This window comes from Dama dama, chromosome 15 (genome assembly GCF_033118175.1).
Source record: "Dama dama isolate Ldn47 chromosome 15, ASM3311817v1, whole genome shotgun sequence".
Classification (NCBI taxonomy): Eukaryota; Metazoa; Chordata; class Mammalia; order Artiodactyla; family Cervidae; genus Dama; species Dama dama.
The window spans coordinates 65,855,193-65,880,930 of NC_083695.1; the positions used below are offsets into that span (position 1 = coordinate 65,855,193).

A 25,738-nucleotide genomic window follows, 5' to 3' on the forward strand; every position below is an offset into this window, starting at 1 on the left:
AGGGACTGTCTGCTTTTAGCTTCTTCATATCCTTGCATGTTTTGAAAATCAACTGATTCCTCACAAGGAAAATGAAGTCATAACCACAACATTCTTGAAAGAAAGTGACTCACCAGGTCAGTAGGACTGGTGAGAAGGGGTGAGTGAGGAAAAACACAAGAGAGGGAGGCAGGGGTCAGATTGGACCCCTTGAGCAGAAGTGATTCTGGGAGTGCAAAAGGGCACTTGTTCCAGAGAAAGGTGTGAGTTGAGTTTCGGGGAGGAGGGGGATGGGGGGGATGGGGAGACAGGGAAAAAGGCCTAAGGGCTGAAAGGGTGGGGAGGAGGGTTTGTCTAGGCTCCAGCCTGCACCCTGGGGAGTCTGGTGTGGGACCCAGGGGGCAAGGAAGACCTTCCAACCAGACCACCACTTAAAAAAAATAGAAGAGAAATTAAAGGAAAGTGCCTGGAGACAGGGCATATATCCACTTTCTGAATGGATGAAAAATTCAGACTAAAAGTAGCTTTGCCGTTTTCAGCAGAGGCAATTTTAGTGTCTTAATTATATTACTATTTTGGAGCAGCTTTTTATAAATACTCTTCAATACTCTGTGAAAATCAGTTTTTTGTCAGAATGCTTTTTTTTTTTTTTTTAAAGTTTAGTTGAAAACAAATAAACAACAAAACCCAAATAAGCCTGAGGTTCTCTTCGAACCAGGGAGGTCTTTGCCCCCTTGTTAAACAGACCTAACCTATCCTTCTTGAGACCATTCAAATGCCACCTCTGTGATTCTCATTGGGAAGGACTCTCCAACGGTTCCAACCTCCTGGAACGTTTGCATCTCCCTGTGGGTGCAAGTCACCTATGACTCACTGAAGTGAGTGTCTGTCTCCAAGGACAGTGAGATCTTTAAAAGCTCTGAATTCCTCTCTCAACTCCCAACCACCCATGGGACTGGGAGTTGAATGGTGAGCTGCAGGTTGAGTTAATGTGGTGGGTGGAGGGTCACCCAGGAACCAAGTGTGATTTTAGGGACCTGTCCTTAGGGAACTGTCACTGAATAGAAATAATACTTTTGTTGGTGATATATCTCTTTTAAGTGTGTTCTCTTATTCTTCTAAATAATATGTTTGTGGGTGGTACACTTCTCTTATTGCTGTGAAATTAATAAAACAATATTATTAAAATGTTCATAGGTAATGGCCGTTACCTCTCTGAGAAGTATCACCAAGCACCTGGCCTTTGACTTTCCAGGTGGAGCAGTGGTAAAGAATCCACTTTCCAATGCAGGAGACACAAGAGACTCGAGCTCAAGCCCTGGGTTGGGAAGATCCCCCAGAGCCGGAAATTGCAATCCACTCCAGTATTCTTGCCTGGAGAATCCTATGGACAGAGGAGCCTGGCGGGCTACAGTCCACGGGGGTTGCAAAGAGTCAGACACGACTGAGCACACACACGCACCTGATCTTTACTTAATGTATTAATGTTAGTTTCCCATTGTTGCTGTAACAAAGCACCACAAACGTAGTGGCATAAAACAATACAAACTGATTAGCTGACACTTGTGTATGTTCCAACACTGGTCTGTGCTGAAATGAGAGTGTTGGCAGAACTGCATTCCCCTCAAGAAGCTCTAGGGGTAAATCTCTTTCCTGACTTTTCCCAGCTTCTAGAGGCCACTCACATTCCCTGACTCCAGGTCCCTCTCTCAAAGCCAGAAAAGGTGGGCTGAATCTCTATCACCTCGGATCACTAGGACCTCCCCTTCTGCACTCATTTTTTCACATTAAGGACTGTGACTACATTGGGCCCACTCAGATAATCCAGAATAATGTCCCTATCTCAAGGTCCTTAACTTGATCATCTCTGCAGAGTCCCTTTTGCCATGCAAGGTCACATATTCATTGGTTCTGGGGTTTAAGACATGGGTATCTTTGGAAGGCCATTATTTTGTCTACCACCCCTTTTGACACCTTACTGTGTGTGTGTGTGTGTGTGGCCAGTGTAACACAGTAAGGGCCTCAGTCCTCTAAGCTGTCAGGAGAGTCTGTGACTTGGAGTGGAGAGTGGAATTTTTGCCCATTGCTTCTGGCCACCCAGGGCTGAGGAGAAGGAAGTTCAGTTATAGCACTGAGACATCTCTGGAAAACCTGCCATGCACTGTTGAGTAACCTTTTTATAGAAATTTTAAGAATGGGTTTTAAAGCCCTGGCTTCTGCTCCAGCTCATGCCTTGTTAGTATTCAAAATCAAGGGCAGTCCATGCTTAACCATAGAAGAAGAGCTGGCACCCTGCAATCATTCTTCCATGATACCGATGACAATGAATCTTAGGGTTAAGGGTGACCCATTTAAGAAACATATTTTTGCAGAGAAAGCTTTAGAGGAGTCTTTTTTAGCAGTATGAATCAGAGTATTGAAGTTCCTCAATCCAATTTTTAACAGCGATGGCTTCGTTAAAAGATGTAGAATAGGACATTCCCCTCTTCTTTATTACGTCTAAACTGATAAAGTTCAGACCTTGGAACCTATGTGGCAATACACATAGTAGGTGTTTGAATAGCTATTGATATCACAATCCCCCAAATCACCTTTTATTTCTAGGCTATGAATACACAGGAAAAGATTGAGATTGGAAACAAGATTCATTAAGATTTAAAATGTACATATTATTCCCAGCATTTCCACTTCTTGGTATCTATCCCAGAGAAATATCTGCATCTGTGTGTAAGGATGTGCAGTATAGCATTGTCTGCAATGGTCACAGGTAACAGACAGCTTAAATATCACTTGAGGAGTGGCAAAACAAATGCGGTACATCCACACAAAGTAAGTTAAAAAAATTAAGTTAGATCCACATGTTCAAACAAAGAATATGCTACACACTGAAGAAAAGCAAATTTTGAAGCAAAAGTCTGATACCCTTCAAAGTTATATATTTTTAAAATATATATATGTAACATAGAAATTTCCATAAGTATAAGCACCAACCTGGAAACAATTGCTATTCTGGAAGAGAACTGGGATGAGCTTGGAATAGGGATGGGAGGTTGATAAAGATGGAATTTTTCTTTTATCTATATTGCGTGGATTCTTTTGCAAGAAAAGATGTTCATGCTATCAAAATGTAAAATGTATCTTAAAAAGAGACTGAAATAATCTAACACTTCAGGTTGTCAAAACTGATGATCAAATCTATTACAACATTATATTTTATAAAAGTTAAGGCTAAAATTTCAAAAGTATTTTTCCTATTTTGTTAAAAGTATGTGTATCTGTATATGTACAATATATATTTATACTTATTACACACATCTAATATATGTATGTGAATACTACATCTATCTACTATATCTGTCTACACATACTATATACATCTGTCGTTGCTGTTGTATCCAACTCTTTGTGACCCCGTGGACTGCAGAACAGCAGGCCTCCCTGTCCTTCACTCCTCGAGTCTGCCCAAACATATGTCCATTGAGTCGATGATGCCACCTATAGATACCACATATATCTATAGATGCTTGTAATAAAATCCATAAATGCTGCTTTGGTTAAATTATAGATAAATACATCATTCTTTATCATTGTTCTTATTACTTATAATGGCAAAAATATCTCTCATATGGTTATGACTAATCTGGTAATTGAATACAGTTTGCCTTTTAAGTAATTCAATTAATTTTAGTAAATTTTAAAAGTCTTCTGACATAGTTACAGAATTAAGAAAAAATGAAACGCTGGTTTACAATATGTAGCATCCATTTAAATGAAACCCTTCCAGCTGTGAGGAATGCACTAAGGTTTTATCAAGTGGATGCCCTTTGTGTAGAAAAACTGATCTAAATCGTAATTTAAACTTTACAACCACTGCAATCTTTCCATTTGGGAAAAACTTCTTGGAAACTGACAAGGTAGAGGGGTTATCTCAGACCTCTGGGGATATCCCAGGAAGCAAAAGCTCCTCTGAAGGAATTGTGCGAGATTGACACCAACAGGGCTTCTGTTCCAGACGGCAGGAGACTGTAGATTGGGTGTTTAGCTCTGCTGAGAAAAGGAGGAGCCACCAGCTTTTTATTTACCCCGGGAACTCATCTCGAAGATCCTCAATGGTCTGTTCGTGCGCCAGGGTCTCTGGGGGTGATCAAATCCTCCCCTCACCCCGCAGGGAAGAGACTGTAGGCAGACCCGCAATCACGCACCTGCTGGTTAACAGATAAGCCCTCCACATGCGGAGGCACTCGCCCAGCTGCGGTGGAGGAGCAGAGCCGTCCCTCTCCCTCCCCCATCCCCACAGAACAAAGGGCGGTCACTGTCCGCTCCTCCCAGGGTCGGTTGAGAGCACACGCCTTCCATCACAATTTACTTAAGACTCTGAAACACAACACAAACTCACCCGCAACATGTTCAAAATCAATGCCATCAATACCCAGAATGAGGATACCAAAAAAGCAAAACAAAACAAACCTATTCAAAGAGTAAATACTCAAAGCAACAGGGCTGGAATCAGACACGCTACAAGGTCAACAAATCCAAGACAAGTTCAAGTACAGCGCGTCTTATAAACTGAAGAGCTGGCCATTATCCCAGGGGTTGAAACGCAGATGCCTTCAGGGGCCGGCTAATGGAAAGGTCTATAAGATAATAGAGAGTGGGCCTCTCAGGAGCTGGACCCCAGGTGCCCACATAAGGGCATTCACATTCCATTTTTTAAAGTTTCAGTTCCTGCTATGTGATTCCTAAACAGCCTCTACCATCAAACAGAGAAGCAGAGTTAAATATGGGTGTGTGTTAGTTACTCAGTCATGTCCGACTCTTTGTGACCCTATGGACTGTGAGAAGCCCACCAAGCTTCTCTGTCCATGGAATTCTCCAGGCAAAAACACTGGAGTTGGTAGCCATTCCATTCTCCAGAGTATCTTCCCAAATGACCCAGGGATGAATCCAGGTCTCCCACATTACATGCAGATTCTTTACTCCCGGAGCCATCAGGGAAACCCCAAATTTGGGTGTAGGGTGGATGAAACTGAATAAAAGTCAAAATCAGAAACACTGCCAAGGAGTCCACAGGGCATAAAAGGCAGAGCAATGATCCTAGCTGTCATTATTTGAAAGGGTAGTGACCACTTACTTGGTTTATATCTTCAAAGGTAATAATAGCAAAGCAAAAGTTAAAAGAAATGGCTTACTAAGCTCAAATATGAAGGATTTAGATTAATCAGAAAGATTTTTTAACATAAGTAATTGAGCTGGATTATGAAAAGGTTGCATACATTCCCTTGAAAGGCTTTAAGTAAATGGAGCCTCCAAAAACCATAGGTGTGACCTTACTGGAAGGCAAGGGGTGGACCGAATGACCTCCCAAGGTCCTGATTTAATAATGTCTGTATAGTCAACTCCTGGTTATCCAGCCCAAAGAAGAAAGACAGTGACAAATCATTCTGAGCTGAAGATAATAAAAAGTTATATTTGCCTTTGGAATGTATTTTGGTACTTAAATTAGAACGTGTCTTTCTGACGCTCTGAGAATTCACAATGCTTCATAACAGCCACAAAGAAGGCCTGACCTAGAGCTGGGAGGCTGCCCAATTTCGCCATCCTGCCCTCCATGCAACTCTTCTTCTTTGCTGGGGGTGCATGCATGCGTGCTAAGTTGCTTCAGTCTTGTATGACTCTGCGACCCTATGGATTGTAGCCCTCCAGCCTCCTCTGTCCATGGGATTCTCCAGGCAAGAATACTGGAGTGGGTTGCCAGGCCCTACTCTAAGGGATCTTCCCAACACAGGGATTGAATCTGCATTTCTTATGTGGATTCTCATCGGCAGGCGTGTTCTTTACCATTAATGCCACCTGGGAAGCCCTTTGCTAGGGGTGAGCAACATCATCTTTTAGAACACCCAGCAGTCCAAACTTTCTCAGTTAGGAGCCGCCTGGCGCAGTCTTTCCCTGAATTATGGTTGACTCAGGATGGTCTGGGTTGCTTTTCTGGAGGATGACTCCAAAGTGCTGCAGGCCCTATAGGAAGCAGCAAGCTGGACAAGGTTTAGACATCTACTCTAAACTGCCTATGAAAGATGATCTAGCTTCTCTACCATAGAAGACACAAAAGAAAATTTATTGAGTTCCTTGGCACAGAAAGTGAAAAAAGCTTCAGGGACTTCCCTGGTGGTCCAGTGGTTAAGAATCCTTCATCCAGTGCAGGGGATGTGGGTTTGATCCCTGGGCAGGGAAGTAAGATCCCACATTCCACAGGGCAACGAAGCCCACGTGTCACAACTGGAGATAAGCCCCAGCACCACAATTAAGATCCTGCATGCCACAGCTAAGACCAGACAAATAAACATGAAGGAAAGGGAAGGGCTTCCCTGGTGGCTCAGTGGCAAAGAATCCGCCTGCCAGTGCAGGGGACATGGGTTCAATCCCTGGTCCAGGAAGATACCACATACTGTGAAGCAGCTAAACCTGTGTGCCACAACTATGGAGCCCCTGTTCTAGGGTCTGGGAGTTGCAACCACTGAGCTCACATGCTACAACTACTGAAGCCTGCACACCCTAAAGTCCACGGTCTTCAACAAGAGAAGCCACAGCAATGAAAAGTCCAAGCACTGCAACTAGAGAGTAGGCCCTGCTCATCATAACTACAGAGAAGCCCTCACAGCGATGAAGTCCCAGCAAAATAAAAAACAAACACATAAATAAATTTTAAAAATTATTTTAAAAAGTAAAAGAAAGAGAGGATGAAGTGAATGCCCAGCACTGGGAAAGCAAAGAGCAGGATGCTCAGGAGATGCAGTAACCATCCCCTGCACCTCAAAGGATGGGTGGGAATGGAAATCTGAGCTGGTGGCCCATCATCCAAGATGAAAGAAGAGCCTGCTCATCACAGTATCTTGTAGGGGCCCCAGAGGAGGGAAGGATGGGAAGCAGGGAAGTTGCCTCACTGTTCTTTGTCCTCTGGCTCCCAGCGCCTACCAGAGGGAGGCTGGTGTCGCCTGGCAGGAGGCAGGACCAACCAGAACATCTCAGGAGTGCATCAAAGCCCCTGACCCAGAGATCCTGGTGCAGTGGCACAGGCTCCAGTTGGCAGGATTTGGCCAAGAAGACTTTTTTTTGGATTTAGACAGTCACTGGACAGCCACAGACCCGAACACAGACAAGCTGCCTGGCCCCAACCCTGCACAGGTAATAAGGGGATCTGGTAATAAGGGAATCATTACAATCGTTTTGGTTTTTCTGTTTTCTATCACATTCTGCTCTTTAGTTTTTCCTTCTGATGTCCCAGAGCTGTGATGTTACAATGAAATAAAGTTCAGTTCCTTGGTCACAGTAGCCACATTTCAAGTGCTCAACAGTCTCATGCCCATGGACACTATATTGGACAGAACCAACATAGAACTTCTACATCATCCTAGAAAGTTCTGTTTGTCAGCCAGTAATCTAGACTTCCAGGAGAACCTAGAATCTAGGAATTTCTACTCTTTTTGGGGTAGAATAAAAAAAGGAAGAAATGCACTTACAAAGTATCTTGTCTATATGTCATTACCACTGATCCTTACCATGTGTGGTAGGTGGGGGTAGATTTCAACATACCCATTTTACAGATGAAGAAAGTGGAGCTTTCCCCAGTTTAAGTCATTTTCACATGGAACACAACTATTGGATGTGATAGGATCAAAACCAGGTTTTCTGGTTCCAAAGTCAACGCTTTCTACTGTTACATGCAATGGCTACAAATAATGTTACTTGCCATTTACTTTGTTCAGTGTGGCCATAAAAACTCTGGCCTTCCAGAATGGGGTTGACAGGCCCCTGTTGTGTTTTTATTGATTGGCTGATTTTTGAAGTGATAACTAAACTTTGTACAATGTACTTTAGCAGCTCTATAGTTAGGGAGCCTTGGGGTTCAAATCCTGACTCATCCTCTTACTATTTACTTGATGGAGGGCAAATCACTCACTGTCTCTGAACTGTAATTTCCTCTTCTTGTACATTTACTTTATAGTGTTGTCAGGAGGATAAGACAGTGTATGTGAAAGGCTTAGCACAGTATCTGGCACATATCTGTGCTCCATAAATAATGATTATTAATGGCAACTGGCAGAATTTACAATGAACCGTCATGTGCAATAGCCTGTTAAAGCTTTTAACAGGACAAGGAGGTGCATTGCTATCCCCATTTTTGCAGATGATACATCTGAATCTCAGGGCACAAGTGGCTCACTCAAGGTCACGCAACTAGAAAGCTGTAGATCTAGGGCATGAACTCAAATCTTTTCTTGCTACACAGTGTTGCTTCTCAGGAGAGAAGGGAGCAGGGGTACCAAGGCATGGTTTAGAGGGAGTTTAGCCATCCCTCTTCATCCCCATATTTCCCCCTTCTCTGAAACAGGCAATTAATGATTTCTTAATCTTGTGTAAAATGCCATGCAAAGGCAGCTTTGAGCATCCCCCTCTGTCATAACTGTTACCCTCAAGCCCCTCCTATATAGAGATTCTAGAGTCTCAGTGGTAAGGAAGTAACACTGGCATAACTAAGGTGGCTGAAATATGAACAGAAGGCCTTGAAGCACAGCATTCAAATCTTCTCTCTGGAAAGCCTGTGGATCAAACCCCTTTCTTCCAGCCTACCCTCCATCCCAATTCACTGCTACAGCAAAAGAGCAAGGACGCAGCCTACCAGACCCCAGCTGAGCCCAGCCAAGACCCATGTGAGTGAGAATGTGTGCTGTTGCCAGCCACTGGGTTCTTGGAGTTATTTGTTATCCGGCCCTCTTGTAGCAAAAGCTGACTGATATATCTGTCAAACTCAAGGTGGGAGGCACTTACCCAGCCACAACGATCTCAAAGTCCCCATCGCGGTCCACATCAGTCACTGCCACTCCGTAGTTGAGCTGGGTGGGGTTGCTGTCATAGTCAGGGGGCAGGACTGAGTTGGTGACTGCCGTGAACATGGGTTCAGCCCGCTGGGACCCCTCAGTCAGGGGCAGAAACCACAGCAGCAGCAGGAATAGAAACACCTGGAACATCTGAAACCAGAAGTTACAAATGTTACCGACTGAAAGCAGCCCAGGAAAATCGAATCCCAGGTTGGCTCGGAAGTGCCTTTCTTCCCACTTGCTGGAGGGCTTGGCAACCCCTAGGCTGCCACTTTTCCACAAGACCCATCCTGGCTATGCTCTTTCAAACTGTGACCTGCCCCCATCACTGAGGTCACCCTTATGCTCCTCTGCCTTTTCGTTTTCTACAGCGTCTATCACTGTATAACATGCCAGATGATTTCCTCATTCATCATGTTTTATTATTCAGTGTCTATCTCCCTCCGCTAGAACATAAGCTCCACCAGGGCAAGGATCGTTGTCTATTTTGTTCATGGATGCACATCAAGCCAAGGACAGTGTCTGGCACATAAGAGACACTCAACACATATTCGGGGGGGAAGGGAGGGAGGGAGGGAGAAATACACTTGCATCTTTCATGCTCTGGGAGAAAGAAGAAAATAACAGATCTCAGATGATCCAGGGGCAGGTGAGACCCCCATGCAGGTTCACGTTTAGAACAATAGCAGAGAAAGTAAAGGATTAGCCTTGTGTGGGACCGACCCCAGAGGTAAGCCAGACAGAATCTGTGACTTGGAAGGTTCCCCTGCCAGGGTCCCTCCCTAGGGCCACTGGCCGTCGCCTCCAGACCAGGAAGCAGTCAGTTATGGAATGTATCCCGGCAGGAACTGGCGGGCGGCACATCATTCACTCGGAGAAATTAAACCATTGTGTGTGTTTTATTATAAATTAATTATGTATAATCCATTGTATAATTCATTATTATATCTCTAACATAACTCAGGGTGTTGCCAAACAGCCTGGGGCTATGGGAGCTGGTGGCAGCCAAGGAGGAGACAGATGAGAATGGCCAAGGAAGTGGAAGGACTCCACCCTCTCCTGCGTGAGCAGTGAAGACACTTAGAACACTACAGATGGCACCACCCTGAGATGATGCCTGCAGGCTTAGAATCACAGCTCACAGAGTGTTCCAAAGGCTCCCCTGGGACAAGTCCTACGAAGTCTGCACAGGTCCAGCCCCACAGGCAAAGCAGTGCCTTCAGAGGGTGACACACCTCTTCCTGATGGAGATTTTCCTGCTGGCTTGTCAGTGCGTCTGGCAGCCAAGAGCAAGGCTGAGTGAGGCTGACGTCTTAATGAAGAGAGGATCTGAAGACTGACTCCCCAGATGGAGACAGACACTCTTGCCAGCATAGGAGCTTTCTCCAGTTCAGAACCCAGAGATCAAAATGAAAGGCCCAGGCACTGTCTTCAGAGCTAAATGTGATTCAGAAGCCCCTCTAATGCCTCACTGGAGAGGCTGGAGAGAGACACGGGGCAGGGCTCCAACTGCAGCATAGAAACTAACCTCGGCGAGCCTTCCTGGGAAGGAAGTTCTTGCACCGTGTTCAGAGGGCACATGCTGGGTGTTGCACGATCAGAGTGAGGTCAGTCCCAATTACAGAGATGTCTGAACATGACAGCATCATCTACCGGGCTGTCTAATCACCAAAGGCAAACACATCACTCCCAGAGTTCTGCATCTTGGCAAGAAGTTTGGTTGGATAAAGGGAACTCATAATTGGATTAATGAGCAGCTGGGGTGGGGTGGGGGAATGAGAAGCTAAAGAGTATTTAATAACCAGTATAAACATGTTGAAATGTAGGGTGGATCTGAAGGTCACAGGGCTTTCCAAGGTATGAACTCTACTGTAGGGGTGGCAAATGAGTTTCAGCTTGACAGCCAAACTGATTGGCAGTGGCTTGAAAGAGTACTGTGAACAGCTTACAACATTTGCAATGGACATGGAAGGAAAAGCAGTACTGAGCATGCCTTCTAGAAGATCTTAAGTTCCTCCCAGCACAATACCTGAAATTTCGGTCACTGCCACCAGGGAGTGGCAGGTCATATAAGGGTCCTATTAGGGTCATTATAAACATCAGGTAGAGATTTTCTAATGAAGGCCATGAAGCGCAAAAATCCAGCCTCTTGATTTATCTTTTTTTGAAAAGTAAAAGCTTTAATTAAAGGAGTCATCTGAAAGAAGTAGCTACTCTATGTTATCCATTTCCATATAAATAACCTAAACCTGGGTTTCCCGGGTGGTTCAGTGGGTAAAGAACTCAACTGCCAATGCAGGAGACATAAGAGAACCAGGTTCGATCCCTGGGTCAGGAAGATCCCCTGCAGAAGGGAATGGCAACCCATTCCAGTATTCTTGCTGGGAGACTCCCCATGGACAGAGGAGCCTGGCGGGCTACAGGTCATGGGATTGCAAAGAGTCGGACACAACTGAAGTGCCTTAGCACACACGCAACCTAAAGCTAGATTAAAAAGAAAAACACACCTATGGGCTGACCTCTATTTTGCTTGATGACCTTGAGCAAGTCACAGCCTCACTGGGTGCCAGCTTTCTTCTCTAAAATGAGGGTTTGGGAGTAGATCTCTAAAGGTCATTTCTGGCTCTAAAATTCCATGATGGATTAATTAATTTTTTTTAGAAGCAGGCCTTCGGCAGTTTTTCTCCCCAGCTTTTTCCATAAACTTCAGACCAACCTGTGTTGTTTTCCTTTCTGAGCGTATTATTAATAAATATATTTTGAGCCAAACAGCTTTTCAGCAGACCTCTATAGCGGTTTCCTTACAGGGGCCAAGGCCAGGCAGGAACCGGCCATCATTAGCATGGAAGTGAATGCACTGGGCAGGGGCAGACCAGTGGAAGGTCTCCCCCTGGGGGCTGGGCTGAGAGTGGAGTGGGGAGAACAGGTCCTTTATTTCTCATTTTTTTGCTATGCCAAAGGCTCTTAGTGTACCCACCAGGGCTGCTCAGCCACAGTTGAAAGTTAGGGTCAGCTGAGGGCCTGCTGGGGAACAGGTATAGTGGGAGACTTAGGAAAAGGCCTGGCAAATATTCACGCTCTATCTCAGGCCTCAGATGAAGGAAATCACTGAAATGCTCCTCTGTACCCTGGCTGCTCAGTGGTCCCCAGACCAGTAGCATAAGCATCAGCTAGGAGTTTCTTAGATATGCAGAATCATGGGCCCTACCCCAGACTTCATAAATCAAAATGTGCATTTTAACAAGATTTCAGGTGGTCTAAATGCATATTAAAGTTTGAGACACATTGCTCAACCTTAGCTGTATAATGAAATCACTTGAGGAGCTTTAAAAAAATACCCGTGTCTGGAAATAATTTCTTGGCTATGACACCAAAAGCACAGGCAACAGAAGAAAACATAGATTAAATGGACTACATCAAATTTAAAACTTTTGTGCATCACAGGATGCTATCAATAGAGTGAAAAGGCAACCCATGGAACAGGAGAAAATATTTGCAAATCATATATCTGATAAAGGATTAATATCCAGAATATATAAAGAACTCCTGTAACTCAACAACAACAAAAGAACCCAATTCAAAAGACCTGAATAAACATTTCTTCAAAGAAAATACACAACTGGTCAATAAATATATAAGATGCTCAATGTCACTAATCATTAGGGAAATGCAACTCAAACCCACAATAAGATAACACTTTGCATCCATTAGAATGGCTATAATCAAAAAACCAGAAAATAACAATTGTTGGTGAGGATGTGGAGAAATTGGGACCCGTATGCATTGCTGATGGGACTGTAAAATGGTGCAGCTGCTGTGGAAAACTGCTGTATAGCAGCAGTTCTTCAGAAAAGTCCCCAAAACAATTACCATGTGATCTAGCAATTCCATTTCTGGGTATATACCCAAAAGAATTGAAAGGAGGGACTCAAACAGATAATTGTATACCCAAGTTTGTAGCTGTATTATTCACCATAGCCACAAGCAAGTTATAGGAGACCAAGTGTCCATCAATCTACATGTCCAAAGTGTGGCAAATACCTACAATGGAATATGATATGCCTTAAAAAGGAAGGAAATTCTGACACATGCTACAACATGAATGAACCTAGAAGACGTCATGCTGAGTGAAAGAAGCCAGTCACAAAAGACAAATACTATATGATTCCACTTACACGAAGTACCTGGAATAGTCAAATTCACTGAGGCAGAAAGTAGACGGTGGTTACCAGGGGCTGGGAGGAGGGGGGAATGGGAAGTTAGTGTTTAATGCTTATGGAGTTTCAGTTTGGGAAGATGAAAAGTTCTGGAGATGGATGGTAGTGATGTTTGCATGACAATGAGAGTGTATTTAATATCACTGAATCAAATACTTACAAATGGTCAAAACAGTAAATTTTATGTTATGTATATTTTACCATAATAAAAAAATACTCATGCCTGGGCTTCATCCCAAGGTATTCTCACTTACTTGGCATAAGCTGCAGCGGGGGCATCAGAACTTTAGAAGCTCTCTATATGGTTCTAATATGCAAAATTTGAGAAACACAGTCTATACCAGGGCTTTAGTGCTTCTCAAACTTTCAGGTCAGTCGCTCAGTTGTGTCTGACTCTTTGCAACCCCATGGACTGCTGCACGCCAGGCTTCCCTGTCCTTCACCAACTCCCAGAGCTTGCTCAAACTCATGTCCGTCGAGTCAGTGATGATATCCAACCATCTCGTTCCCTTTTCCTCCTTCCTTCAATCTTTCCCAGCATTGGGGTCTTTTCTAAGGAGTCAGTTCTTTGCATCAGGTGGCCAAAATATTCAGGACAGATTTCCTTTAGGATTGACTTGTTTGATCTCCTTGAAGTCCAAGGGACTCTCAAGAGTCTTTTCCAACACCGCAGTTCAAAAAAGTATCTATTCTTTGGTACTCAGCTTTCTTTATGCTCCAACTCTCACATCCATACATGACTACTGGAAAAACCATAGCTTTGACTAGACGGATCTTTGTCGGCAAAGTAATGTCTCTGCTTTTTAATATGCTGTCTAGGTTTGTCATAGCTTTTCTTCCAAGGAGTAAGTGCCTTTTAATTTCATGGCCGCAGTCACCATCTACAGTAATTTTGGAGCTCCAGAAAATAAAGTCTCTCACTGTTTCCATTGTTTTCCCATCTCTTTGCCATGAAGTGATGGGACCAGATGCCACGATCTTAGTTTTCTGAATGTTGAGTTTTAAGCCAGCTTTTTCACTCTCCTCTTTCACCTTCCTCAAGAGGCTCTTTAGTTCCTCTTTGCTTTCTGCCATAAGGGTGGTGTCATCTGCATATCTGAGGTTATTGCTATTTCTCCTGGCAATCTTGATTCCAGCTTGTGCTTCATCCAGCCCAGCATTTTGCATCATGTACTCCAGATATAAGTTAAATAAGCATGGTGACAATATACAGCCTTGACGTATTCCTTTCCCAATTTGGAACCAGTGTGTTGTTCCATGTCCAGTTCTAACTGTTGCTTCTAGACCTGCATACAGATTTCTCAGGAGGCAGGTATGGTGGTCTGGTATTCCCATCTCTTTAAGAATTTTCCAGATTGTTGTGATCCACACAGTCAAAGGCTTTGGCATAGTCAATAAAGCAGAAGTAGATGTTTTTCTAGAACTCTCTTGCTTTTTTGATGATCCAATAGATGTTGGCAATTTGATCTCTGGTTCCTCTGCCTTTTCTAAATCCAGCTTGAACATCTGGAAGTTCTTGGTTCATGAACTGTTGAAGCCTGGTTTGGAGAATTTTGAGCATTACTTTGCTAGTGTGTGAGATGAGTGCAATTGTGAGGCAGTTTGACCATTTTTTGGCATTGCCTTTCTTTGGGATTGGAATGAAAACTGACCTTTTCCAGTCCTGTGGCCACTGCTGAGTATTCCAAATTTGCTGGCATATTGAGTGCAGCACTCTCACAGCATCATCTTTTAGGATTTGAAATAGCTCAACTGAATTCCATCACCTCCACTAGCTTTGTTTGTAGTGATGCTTTCCAAGGTCCACTTTTCTTCACACTCCAGGATGTCTGGCTCCAGGTGAGTGATCACACCATCATGGTTATCTGTGTCATTAAGATCTTTTTTGTATAGTTCTGTTTATTCTTGCCAACTCTTCTTAATATCTTCTGCTTCTGTTAGGTCTGTACAGTTTCTGTCCTTTATTGTGCCCATCTTTGCATGAAATGTTCCCCTGGTATCTCTAATTTTCTTGAAGAGATCTCCAGTCTTTCCCATTCTATTGTTTTCCTCTATTTCTTTGCATTGATCACTTAGGAATCTCTTGGAGGAGGTCACCATTAGCCCTACCATAGACCTGCCGGGCAGACAACCCACAAACCACAGAACAACTATACCAAAGAAATTCTCACACTGTTAAGAAAGGTCTAGGACCCACAACAGACTTCCCAACCTGGGGATCCGGCAAAGGGACTGAGAACCCCCAGCTTTGACTCTGGAGGCCAGAGGTATTTGATTACAGGATTTCCACAGGACTGGGGAAACAGACTCTTGGAGGGCACAAACAAAACCTTGTGTGCACCAGGACCCAGGAGAAAGGAGCAGTGTCCCCACAAGATACTGAGCCAGACGTGCCTGTCTGTGTCCAGGAGTCTCTGGTGGAGGCATGGGTCAACAGTGGCCTGCTGCGGGGTCAGGAACACTGAATACAACAGTATACAGTGGGCACAAGTCCTTTTGAAAGAGATCTCAAACTTTAATATGTACTATATGAATCACCTGGAAGTTTTGCTGAAATGCAGATTCTGATTCAATTTATCTGCAGGAGGGCCCAAGAGTCTATATTTGCAATAAGCTCCCACGTGATTCTCACGGTCCTGGCCCATAAACTACACATTTATGGTCCATAAGCGATACATATATACTATAGTGATTAGTTTAAGAAACTTCTCTGCTTCTAGATCTAAGATGCTGAAACCAATCCTAGGGCTGTGCAATCCTCAGGGCTGCAGGCTCATTGATCATTAGATACTCAAAGTACTAGGTGTCTTCAGCTCAAAGTCAAATTACCACAATTGATAGGGAGTGACAGAGAGAGATTTTGACTTTAATTTTGACAAAGAATTGAGAAGAAGGAAAAGGTTGGAACTGGAGTGGTGGCACGGGCAGGGGATGTCGTCAGGTCTAGCAGGCAATAGACAGCTATTATTAATGACCAGAACCTAGAGAAAATGGGGTATGGGCAGGAATTTGCAAGCCAAGACAAATAAGCATGCCAGTGTGTTTCCCCAAACCCAAACCATCATGGTATCTAGTGCTCAGAGGCACTTAATGTTTGTTAAACAGATGAAGGAAGGACTCTGTCCAAATGATAATGTGAATCAGCAGAAACTGCTTGCAACTTGTTATACAGTTATTTTGAAACTCTTCTTTCCCCAAAGCAGTGCTTCTTAAACTGTAACATGCTTACAAATCACCTGAGGATTATGGTAAAATGCAGATTCTGATTTGGTGGGTCAGGGGTGGGGCCTGAGATTCTTCATTCTAACAAGCCTTCAGGTGATGCTGAGGCTGCTGGTCCCAGAACTCCACTTTTAGAAGTAAGGCTCTAGACTAATGATTTGAAAGCCCAGTTGCCCAGTCAAATCACGTGGGGAGTTTTTAGAGATAGGTTGTTGCCCAGATCCTTTACCCAGTTTCTGATATAACTGGTCTGGGGCAGGACTTGGGTGCCATATACTGTATTTTTAGAAGCTCCCCTGATTATGTTAATGGTTCTGCACCCAGATTATCAGCCTGGGCTGTGAACCACTACCCCAGACTTGTGGTCCCCAGATAGGAGTGTAAGTTGCAATTGGATTTGAAGTGAAAAATGTTTCTGCTACCAGAATTCATCACCAGCTTGTTGAGGTATATCAAGAAAATCTATTTAGCCAGAGAGTATCATAGGGGGAGGCAGGATATGGAGTTTGGGGAAGAAAGCAGAGCAGGATGGTACTGCTTGGAGCAGAAGACCAGCAGGTGCTGCAGTGACCTTACATTTTACACGGCTGGCTCAGAAACCTCCTGTCACACCACTGTGAACATCTCAATCTTCTAGAAGAATGTGGAGAAAAGCGAAAAATAGAATTTTAAAAAGTAGGTTGAATTGAATGTTTTTTGCTTTCTTGAATGCTGTATATCAAGCACGTACTATGTATCTACAGGCAGGAGTGGCGTTAAGTAGTAACTGAGGTAAGTGCAATGGGAGGATCCAGGGGCAGCATAGCCCAGGGAAGGTGAGGATAAGTACCAAAGGTAGAGTTTGGGCAGAGGGCGCAGGGCGTGAGCACCCAGGCTGTTCCTGCAGGGGAGGTGGGAGGAGGGAGCAAAGAGGGGCCTTAACAAGGGTGAGAGGTGGTAGGACTTGTGTTTCAGGCAGTGGGAAGAATTGCTTTGTAATAATCTCTTAAAAATGTTATATAAGCAAACGTCTTGAACAATCTTCAGCGAGATAGAGAAAAATAAATAAATAAATACCAGAGTCAGGGACCTGGATTTGGACCTCAACTCCACCAGAAACTAGCAGGTTACCTTGAGCCTGTTCCTTAATCTTTCTGATCTCAACTGTCTCCGTCTGTAACATGGGAATCCTACGACACACCGTGGGTTGAAGGGTTAAGGGATCAAGGGAATGCCTCTCGGAGGCCAGGCTCATTGCTTCTTTTCTCACCTTTCACACAGATAGCTTCAAGGTTGGGCAGTCTTTAGACATTGGCTGCAGGTCACATGCAGCCAAACTCAGTTTTCTGTGGCCTCGGGACTTTCCTGAATTGGGTCTGAAAACTGGTAACCAAGCAACCTAGATCTCTGATGTGGGGTCAGGCAGCTGTGGGGAGAAGCTTCCAGGGCAATTTTTAGGGCAAGCAGTTCTTTAGCAATGCTCGCAAGCACCAAGGACACCGCCCTGAGCTCTCACAAAAGCAAGAGCCCCGAATGCTTCAGATGTGGGAACCAGCGGGGAGCACAGGCCCTTTCCAGAAGCTGCACGAGAGCAGAGGCTTGAGGAAGAGAAGCAGCCATGGAGCACTCCACCCTGCATGGGCTGGGCCACCAGGACCCACAGAGGCTCACTAAGGAGCTCCTGGGACTGAGGCATCCTCGGAGGAGAGTTGGGGAGCTCACTGACCCACAGTGACACTTCCTGTGTGCCCCCGACACCTGCCGCCCCACTCCATGAGCTTGGGACTGTGCTCGGCACCCAGGTCTCAGGGAGAAAGCTGGTCAACATTTGCAGTACAGGGTGAGGGGTGCTGTGGAGGAAGGGGAACAAAGATATCTAGATTAGCCAAGTGGAGAAGAACATTTCCACACAGGTAGGGTGGTATAGCTGAGCGGTAAAGGATGCTAAGGTAGCTGAATCAGGAGAGGCAGAAAGAGAGGAGAAAGAAGACATCAGACTCCTCAAAGTCTTGAGAACCAGACGTCACCCCAACCTGCCCTCCCAGCACTGCCTATTTAAAAGTCCCACACTCTGGGTCATGAGTTAGAGGGAGCACTCATTTTTCCCTCTTCAGGTTCCCATCCAGAGGACCTTCCATTGGCCAAGAGCACCGGTTCTCAACCAAGGGCAATTTGCTTCCCTCGCCCTCAGTATCTGGCAATGCCTGGACACATTTTTGGTTGCCGCAACCAGGGAAGGGGGTTGCTATTGGCACCTGATGGGTAGAGGCCAGGGATGCAGCTGGCAGTGAATAGGACAGCCCTCTACAGCAAAGAATTATCTGGCCCAGCATGTCAGTAATGCTGAGATTGAAAACTCCTGGACCAGTGCATCATTCCTCTTCTCCAGGGGGCCTTTCCTGCCTGCCCTTCCCACTCCCCACCACCTCAATACCCTCCCTCCTATGGGCTCTCTGCTCTTTCTACCTGTTGCTACTCTGAATGCCTACCCCTATATCATGGCTCATCCCTAGTGGACCGTAAGTTCCTTGAGGTCAGAAGCCATGCCTCAGGCATCATTTCTAACCTGGCCCTTAACATCTGCAAAATGCTTGAAGATTGGATGTGTATATGATTATAAACTGAGAGGTTTTGCATTTGGAAAGCAGTGTTTAAAAAGTCAAAGAACTCTATCAGGGTCCCTAAACAAATCAGCAACAGAAGCCAGTCAATGCCTCAAAGTCTGACAGCCCTGTGAGTTCCACTGAACGTCTGGCAGCCACCACAGGATGGGAGCACCTGGTGGGCCTGGACTCAATCTCCTGAGAGGCATTCATTCATTCAAAAAACACTTATCAGTAGCAATAGCATCCTTGCTGTCACCATTACCTTCCAAGTACTGACTTTGTTTGCCAGGCACTGTGCATGCATTATCTCATTTCATTTCCCATTTTAGAGACTCGGAAGTCCGAGCAGTTAATAATACTCGTTAAGGACCTGTGCCGCCTTGCGCGTGAAGCTGGGAGACTCCATTTGTCCTCTCACTTGCAGAAACACCATTTCATTAGCCTGCTGGTCTCTCTGGCGCCTCCCAACCTGGGTCCCCTGAGTTTTCATCTGCCTCGCTCTGGAGCAGGACCAAGTCTCTTTCCTGTAAGTGCAGCCGCAGGCAGCATCGGGAGCTCTCTTCAGGTAGAGGGAAGGAAGAGGAAGCTTTATATTTTCATGGTGCTGGGGAAGATGCATAGGACAGAGAGGTGCAGAAGGTCTGGCATTTGTCTTCCAGGCTGGCAAGGCAGAAGAGGGGACAGGGGACAGCATGGAAAAATGCCAATGACTGAGGCATTAGAATGTATGCTCCGCTGGGACAAGAACTTTACTTTGTTCTCAGCTGTTTTCTCAATGCCAAGACAGTGCCTGGCAGAGGTGCACAAGACCAGGGAGTGAATAACTGAGTGAGTGACTGAATGGCAGCCCCTGCCTTTCCCTCCACTGAGGCCATCTTTCCAACATGTCTCTCCAGCAAGGTCATCCCTAACCCTTTTGTTGTACGTGAGGCATCCGCAGCCTCTTCCAACCTCCTAGCTGCACCCTTTCTCAGTATCTGTCCCACCCCAGCCACACCGAGCATCCAAGGGCTGCATGACCCTGCTCGGCCGCCATGCACACGCTGGCTCCTCAGCCTGGAACGCTTTCTTCCCCTTGTCCCTCTGGCCAGTCCATCAGCACCTCTCTCTTAGGCCTTCCTTGGCAGCCCCAGGCAGATGCTTGCTCCTTCCACTGTGTTCCCGTCTCACTTGGTTTAAGATCAAGTGAGAGAGACCCTTTAGTGAAAGAGATTATTTAGTGTAGTGTCCAAGGGCATCAATTCTGGAGCCAGTTGACTTGGACATAGATCCTGGCTCTGCCACATTCTGGCTGCGTGACCTTGGGCAAGTTACTTAACTTCTCTGTGCCTTTGTTTCCTCATCTGTAAAAGAGTGACAATAGTGGTACCTACCTTCTAAGGTTACTATGAGGATTAAAGGAGATTATCCACATAAGGGGTTGGAGTAGTGCCTGGAACATAGTCAATGGTAGGTAAGTGTTACTATTAATACTGCTCATTCCTCATATAGTACTTGTTATAAGAAATTGCAAATAAAAAAAAAAATCTCTGTTTGCTTGTGTACAGGGTCCCATGAATTAGGCTGAAGAGTGATGATCAGCTCCGAGATTTACAAGCAGGGCAAGATGAGAGGAAGTGGGGAGCAGTTAACAAGTATTACTGCTAGTCAGCTGAAGGATAAGGGGGGCCAGAACCTCGGCAGTGTGGATGGAAAGATTGGGCAGCTTGGAGAGAGATTCGTGAAGCAGATTGACTCAGTGATCCAGAAGTTGTGAAAAATGAGGAGTAAGCAAGAACCAAATATGACGCCAGATTTCCAGATTGAGTGTTGGGGTTTGAAAGGGTCCAGTGAGCAGCATCCCACTTCCCTCCCTGTTCATATTCAGGATTAGTGGATGGGAAGCAAGGTGGGGAGGGGAGGAGACAGGTGGGGCTCAGACAGATAGAGATTAAAAAGCCACCATCGTTACAGATACAGCTGTTTGGAAGGCCAGGCTTTGGAGTGGGGTCCAAGGTGCTTGCTGATGTATTTGCACCCTCCGGCAGCCCTCCCTGTGGGCAGGGGTAGGCCTGAGCCTGCCCGGCTAAGCTCAGCACATGGCAGAGAGTCGCATGTGCGGGCAGGTAACTCCAGAAAGGGCTCTCCATGCCCAGTTCTCCCAAACTGACCCATCTGAGGAGTCCTTGCTCCAGCCCTTAGGAGGGGGATTGGGGAAAGAAGGGAGGGCAGGAATGATGCACTAGTCCTGGGGTTCTCAGTCTCAGCATTACTGATGTGCTGGGCCAGATAATTCCTTGCTCACGTGGAGGCAGCAGTTGGAGCCTGTAGAGCCCACCTGTCTCAGACTGAGGAACGGGAGGTTTGAAGTCATGATCAGACAGGTTTAGAAATGGCATTTTAGATTTGGGGCAGCAGTGTGCAGGGCCGCGAGGCTGGCCATGTTTCCAAACAGTGAGAGTACCACAGAGGGGACTGGACATCCTGGATGACCTCCAAAGTTCTTTCCTGGGCCTAAGTGTCTATGGGTCAGGTTTTTTCCCTAAATCATTTAAAATGCATTAGTGGACCTTGCTATTTAAAAGCTTCCTCCTGGGAATGTTGCCGTGAAGCAATGATTCACTCCCTAGTCTGTCTTTGGTGGAAATCCAAATGATCATCTATTCTATCAGCTTACAGCTACCAAGATAGATCTGTGCTGGGCTTCCCTGGAGCAGCCTGGTTGCGAGGGGGAGGGGGTCAGGGGGTGGGGAGATGGGGGTGAGCACCTGGAGGAGATAAAGAGGAAGAGAAACAGCCCGTCCAGGTTCAGAGCTGGTACCATGTCACATGTGAGTCCTACATGGGCTCCTGAGGGGGCTTCCCTGGTGGCTCAGACATTGAAGAATCTGCCTGCAATGCAGAACACCCAGGTTCCATCCCTGGGTTGGGAAGATCCCCTGGAGGAGGAAATGGCAACTCACTCCAGCATTTTTGCCTGGAGAATCCCATGGATAGAGGAGACTGGCAGGCTATAGTCCGTAGGGTTGTGACTTCAACTTTCACTTTCAGACCCTGCGTGATCCATGGGACCTCTGGGGGTTTACAGAGCTCTGGGGCCAAGTGCCAGCTCTGGGAAGAAGGAGCCAGAAAGAAAGCTGGACTGGAGATCCACTTTAATACCAAGGGCTAACTCTACCCCAGACCGGCTGCCTACATCCACACATTCATTTGTTCACCCAGCGAGCACCTGTGGAGCCCCTCCCCTGCCAAATGCTATGCTAGGCACTGGATTTGCAGTTGAGAACAAAAGACATGGTGTCTCAGCCCCCGCTGCTTGCAAGGCAGCATTTCTCCTTCTCTGGGACTCTTCTTTCCCTGCCTGCAAAAGGCTCTTTGGATATACATAGCTTCTCAGATGACTGGTGCATGACTGCCATTCCAAGAAAGTCTGTTCTTAGAGACCAGGGTACAAGGGAATATGACATCCCTGGGGCAAAGCGAGAGAAAGGGCCCTTGGGCTCACCAAGTCTCATTGCATGGACTGACCTCCAGAGGCTGGCCTGCCCTGGACTTGCAGGATGTTCACCGCATTCACTACAGGAACTGGTGAGGTCTGTGTGTGTGTCCACCCTCCCAATTCGGGCGGGGAATGGTGTAGCTTTGGTCCTCTAAGGCAGAGGTTCCCAACCCTTTTGGCACCAGGGACAGGTTTTGTGGAAGACAATTCTTCCATGGACAAGTGATGGAGGGAGAGAAGTTTCAAGCAGTAATGGGAGCAATGGGGAGCAGCAGATGAAGCTTCACTGGAATGCCTGTCGCTCATCTCCAGCTGTGCAACCTGGTTCCTAAGAGGCCGCAGACTGTACCAGTCCGTGGCTCTGTGTTTGGAGAACCCTACTCTAAGGAGAGCCTCTAGGGACTTCCTACCTCCAATCCTGAGTGCAAGGAAGGCAGGGGCAGGGCCAGGCCTTCTGTGAGGAACGCCAGCTGAGGCTGCTCCCAGGAACCCTGCAAGGCACCTCTGTCCATCCAGGCAGGAAATCGGGTTCCTGGGCATATTGCCTATCCCCAGGGAGGGCAGGGATGACAATGCAAGTCCCACGAAGTGGGGAGGCTCTCCAGGTAGGTGGAGTGGCAGTAAAGGAGGGAAGAAGTCCCTGCGGTCCCTTCCTAAGTCAACAGGACCCCTTAGCTCTGCAATGACTCCGTGACCTTGTCACTGTACTTGTTGGGTGCAAACAAAGATAAGGGTAACTGGAAACCACAGGAAGGGTCATTTTACACTCTCGGCACTCTCGATTCTTCTATGGCTAATTAAAGTAATATGTTAAAACGTCCCTTGGAAGAGATCTTTAAGAATATGTCTGTTAAGTAAACGAGGTTTTACTAATTAATGACATGCCTGCCCACCCCTCCTTCAAGTTCCTTGCAGAGCTTCCCGGTGCCAAGAGGGCTGAGCAGGAAAGGGTGGCAAAGTCTCGGAGGGAGTGGGGACAAATCCAGCCCGTTTGTCAGTTGGGGAGCTCTCAGCTTCTCCTCCGGATGTTGATCAGATTTCCTGGGCTGGAACCAATTCACAGGGCCCAGGGACTGGAATTTTTCCAAGAAGCAAACGTTTTTCTTCTTACGAAGTCAACATGATTTCTTTCAAGGAAAATTTTTATCTTCTTTTAAAGTGTCTAGGCTTTTTGAAGGGCAGATCTTTGCACTTTTCTTTGAAGATAATGATCATGATAAAATTGTCACTTGCTGAGACCACCGCCCCCCCAACCCTGCAGGCCCTCGCACAAGAGGCCTGGGGGCAGGGGAATGATATGCCAAACTTGTACCATGAGTCAGTGGCATAGCCAGAAATAGAGCTTTCCAAACTCCCCAATCCTTAATAATAGCAATATTAATAATAACCTCTTGAGAATTTTCTAAGTGTTTTCACAGCTCACACTGAATCTTCACAACAACTCTGGGGGGAGTCTGGGTAAGTCACTCTTAGGAGACAGCAGATCTGAGGTGCAGATGAGCTTTGCCACTCACTTGCTGCATGATTCTGGTTGGTCTCTTCACCTCTGGACCTCAGAGTCCTCAGCGGTGAAGTGGGAGGGTTGGGTGAGAATACTGCTAAAATCCCTCCACCTCTAACATGCTGTGAGTCCATGCTGTGATGCTCTGGTCCAAGGTTTCTCCATCTTGGCACTAGTGACTTTTTTTGGCCAGACAGTTCTTTGTTGGGAGGCTGTCCTGTGCACTGTAAGATGGTTAACATCATCCCTGGCCTCTACCCCCTAGATGCCAACAGCACCCCCTGATCCATCTGTCACAATCAAAAATGTCTACAGACATTGCCACATGGGCACAGTAATCCCTCCCCTCACTGCCCAAGGACTTCAATAAGGCCAAGATCATGTGGTTCAGTGGAGAAAGGTCTTTTTCTCCAACCCCTTCACACCTTTCCATAGACTTTTCAAACACAACCTCCTCATCCTTTGCTAGCTTCTCATTTCTTAAATGCCCTCCATGGTCCAGGGGGTGTCTAGTGTGATAACGAACCAATTGATTTCATGCTTTCTCCTAAGGAGAGTTCACAGGTTTATGTCCCCTAAGCAACCAGTCAGGCTCCCCAGAAATCCCTCGCAGAACCCTGGCTGGCCCAGAAGCCTGTATCTGCAGCCGGCAGGAGGCCTGGTGAGCATGGGTTTGTCAGCACTCTTAAATCACTGAGCTCCGAGGAAGCCTTCTCCTAGCACAAAGATCCTTCCTTAGGAATCAATAGCTCAGGGCCTTCCATCACACTCAGAATTATCCTGGGACCTGTAAAATTTCTTTTCCCCAAGCATGGCAGAACCCCCAAATGAAAGTCCCAACGTGGGGGAAGGAAGACAGCAGCTCTGTCAAGGAGGTGTTGTCCACAGCCCAGATGTTGCTGCTAGCAGAGGCTGATGTGCAGACATGGATGTTTGCTTTCTTTCATGGGGAAAAGGAAGACCCAGCGCAGTCCCCAGTGACCCCGTACTATTATCCCCTCCCATCTATTCTTCTTTACATCTCACCAAGGGCAGAGACATGTTAAAGACTTTCTTGATGCTCACTATCTTACCCTCATCACAGGCTGCCAGCCTCACCATTTTGCAGAGGAGGAAACTGAGGCACGCAGAGGTTAAGCAGTGTGTCCAAGGTTCCTAAGCAGGAAGCGGGGAGTCACATTCTAAGCCTGTATCCTTCCCACTACTGAGCTGCCTTCCCAGCGAGAGCAGGTTATAAGGGTCAGTCATCTAGTGGGGCTCATGTAAGAGGCGACTTCTTATTTCCTCAATGTCTAGTGCCACTTCCACATTCAAACAAAAATCTAGAGATCCCGTGCTATCGCTGTGTTTTATGTAATTATATTCCTCTGGCCTTAGCCAGGAAAAATCCAGGCCTTGGGAATGCAGGCACAACTCTTCAGACAGAGCTGGGAGCAGGCACAGATCCCTAGTCCAGGCTCTCAGAACCCCGCTTTCAAGGAAGGGACTGTGGCTCTGTGGTCCACATTATCCTACCACCCGCCTCCCCCACCTGAAGACAAAGACACAACTTGTCTGAGAGCCTGAAGGAGAAGAGAAAACTCAAGCACCTTCCCTGGCAACAAGCATCCCTTGGGTGAGCCTTAGGGACAAAAGCAGATCCGCCTCTCAGAATTCTGGCTCGGCGGCACTGGGTCTTCCTGAGGGTCACCGCCAAGTCTGCAGACACCCTGGGGGAAGCTCCATGCACAGTGCAAAGGAGCAGGGTGGGGAGAGGACACAGGAGGAGGGGGCAGCCCATAGGCCACTCTGCAAACCTCCTGCCCAGGGCCTAGCTCAGATGTCGACAGCCAGACTCACAGAACAGAAAAAGGGCAATGGAAATGGTAGTATCTTTCAGG

The 25,738-nt window shown here is 46.3% G+C and overlaps 1 protein-coding gene across 2 annotated transcripts in view; it reads right to left on the reverse strand.

The window, feature by feature from the left end:
• The window catches only part of CRTAC1 (cartilage acidic protein 1), a 153,615-nt gene that overhangs the window by 124,513 nt on the left and 3,364 nt on the right, over positions 1 to 25,738 (reverse strand). For both annotated transcript variants that reach the window (XM_061162328.1, XM_061162327.1), the window contains exon 2: positions 8,806 to 9,005. In XM_061162328.1, the coding sequence (XP_061018311.1) occupies positions 8,806 to 9,005 (200 nt within the window). The remainder of the gene's footprint in view (positions 1 to 8,805; positions 9,006 to 25,738) is intronic.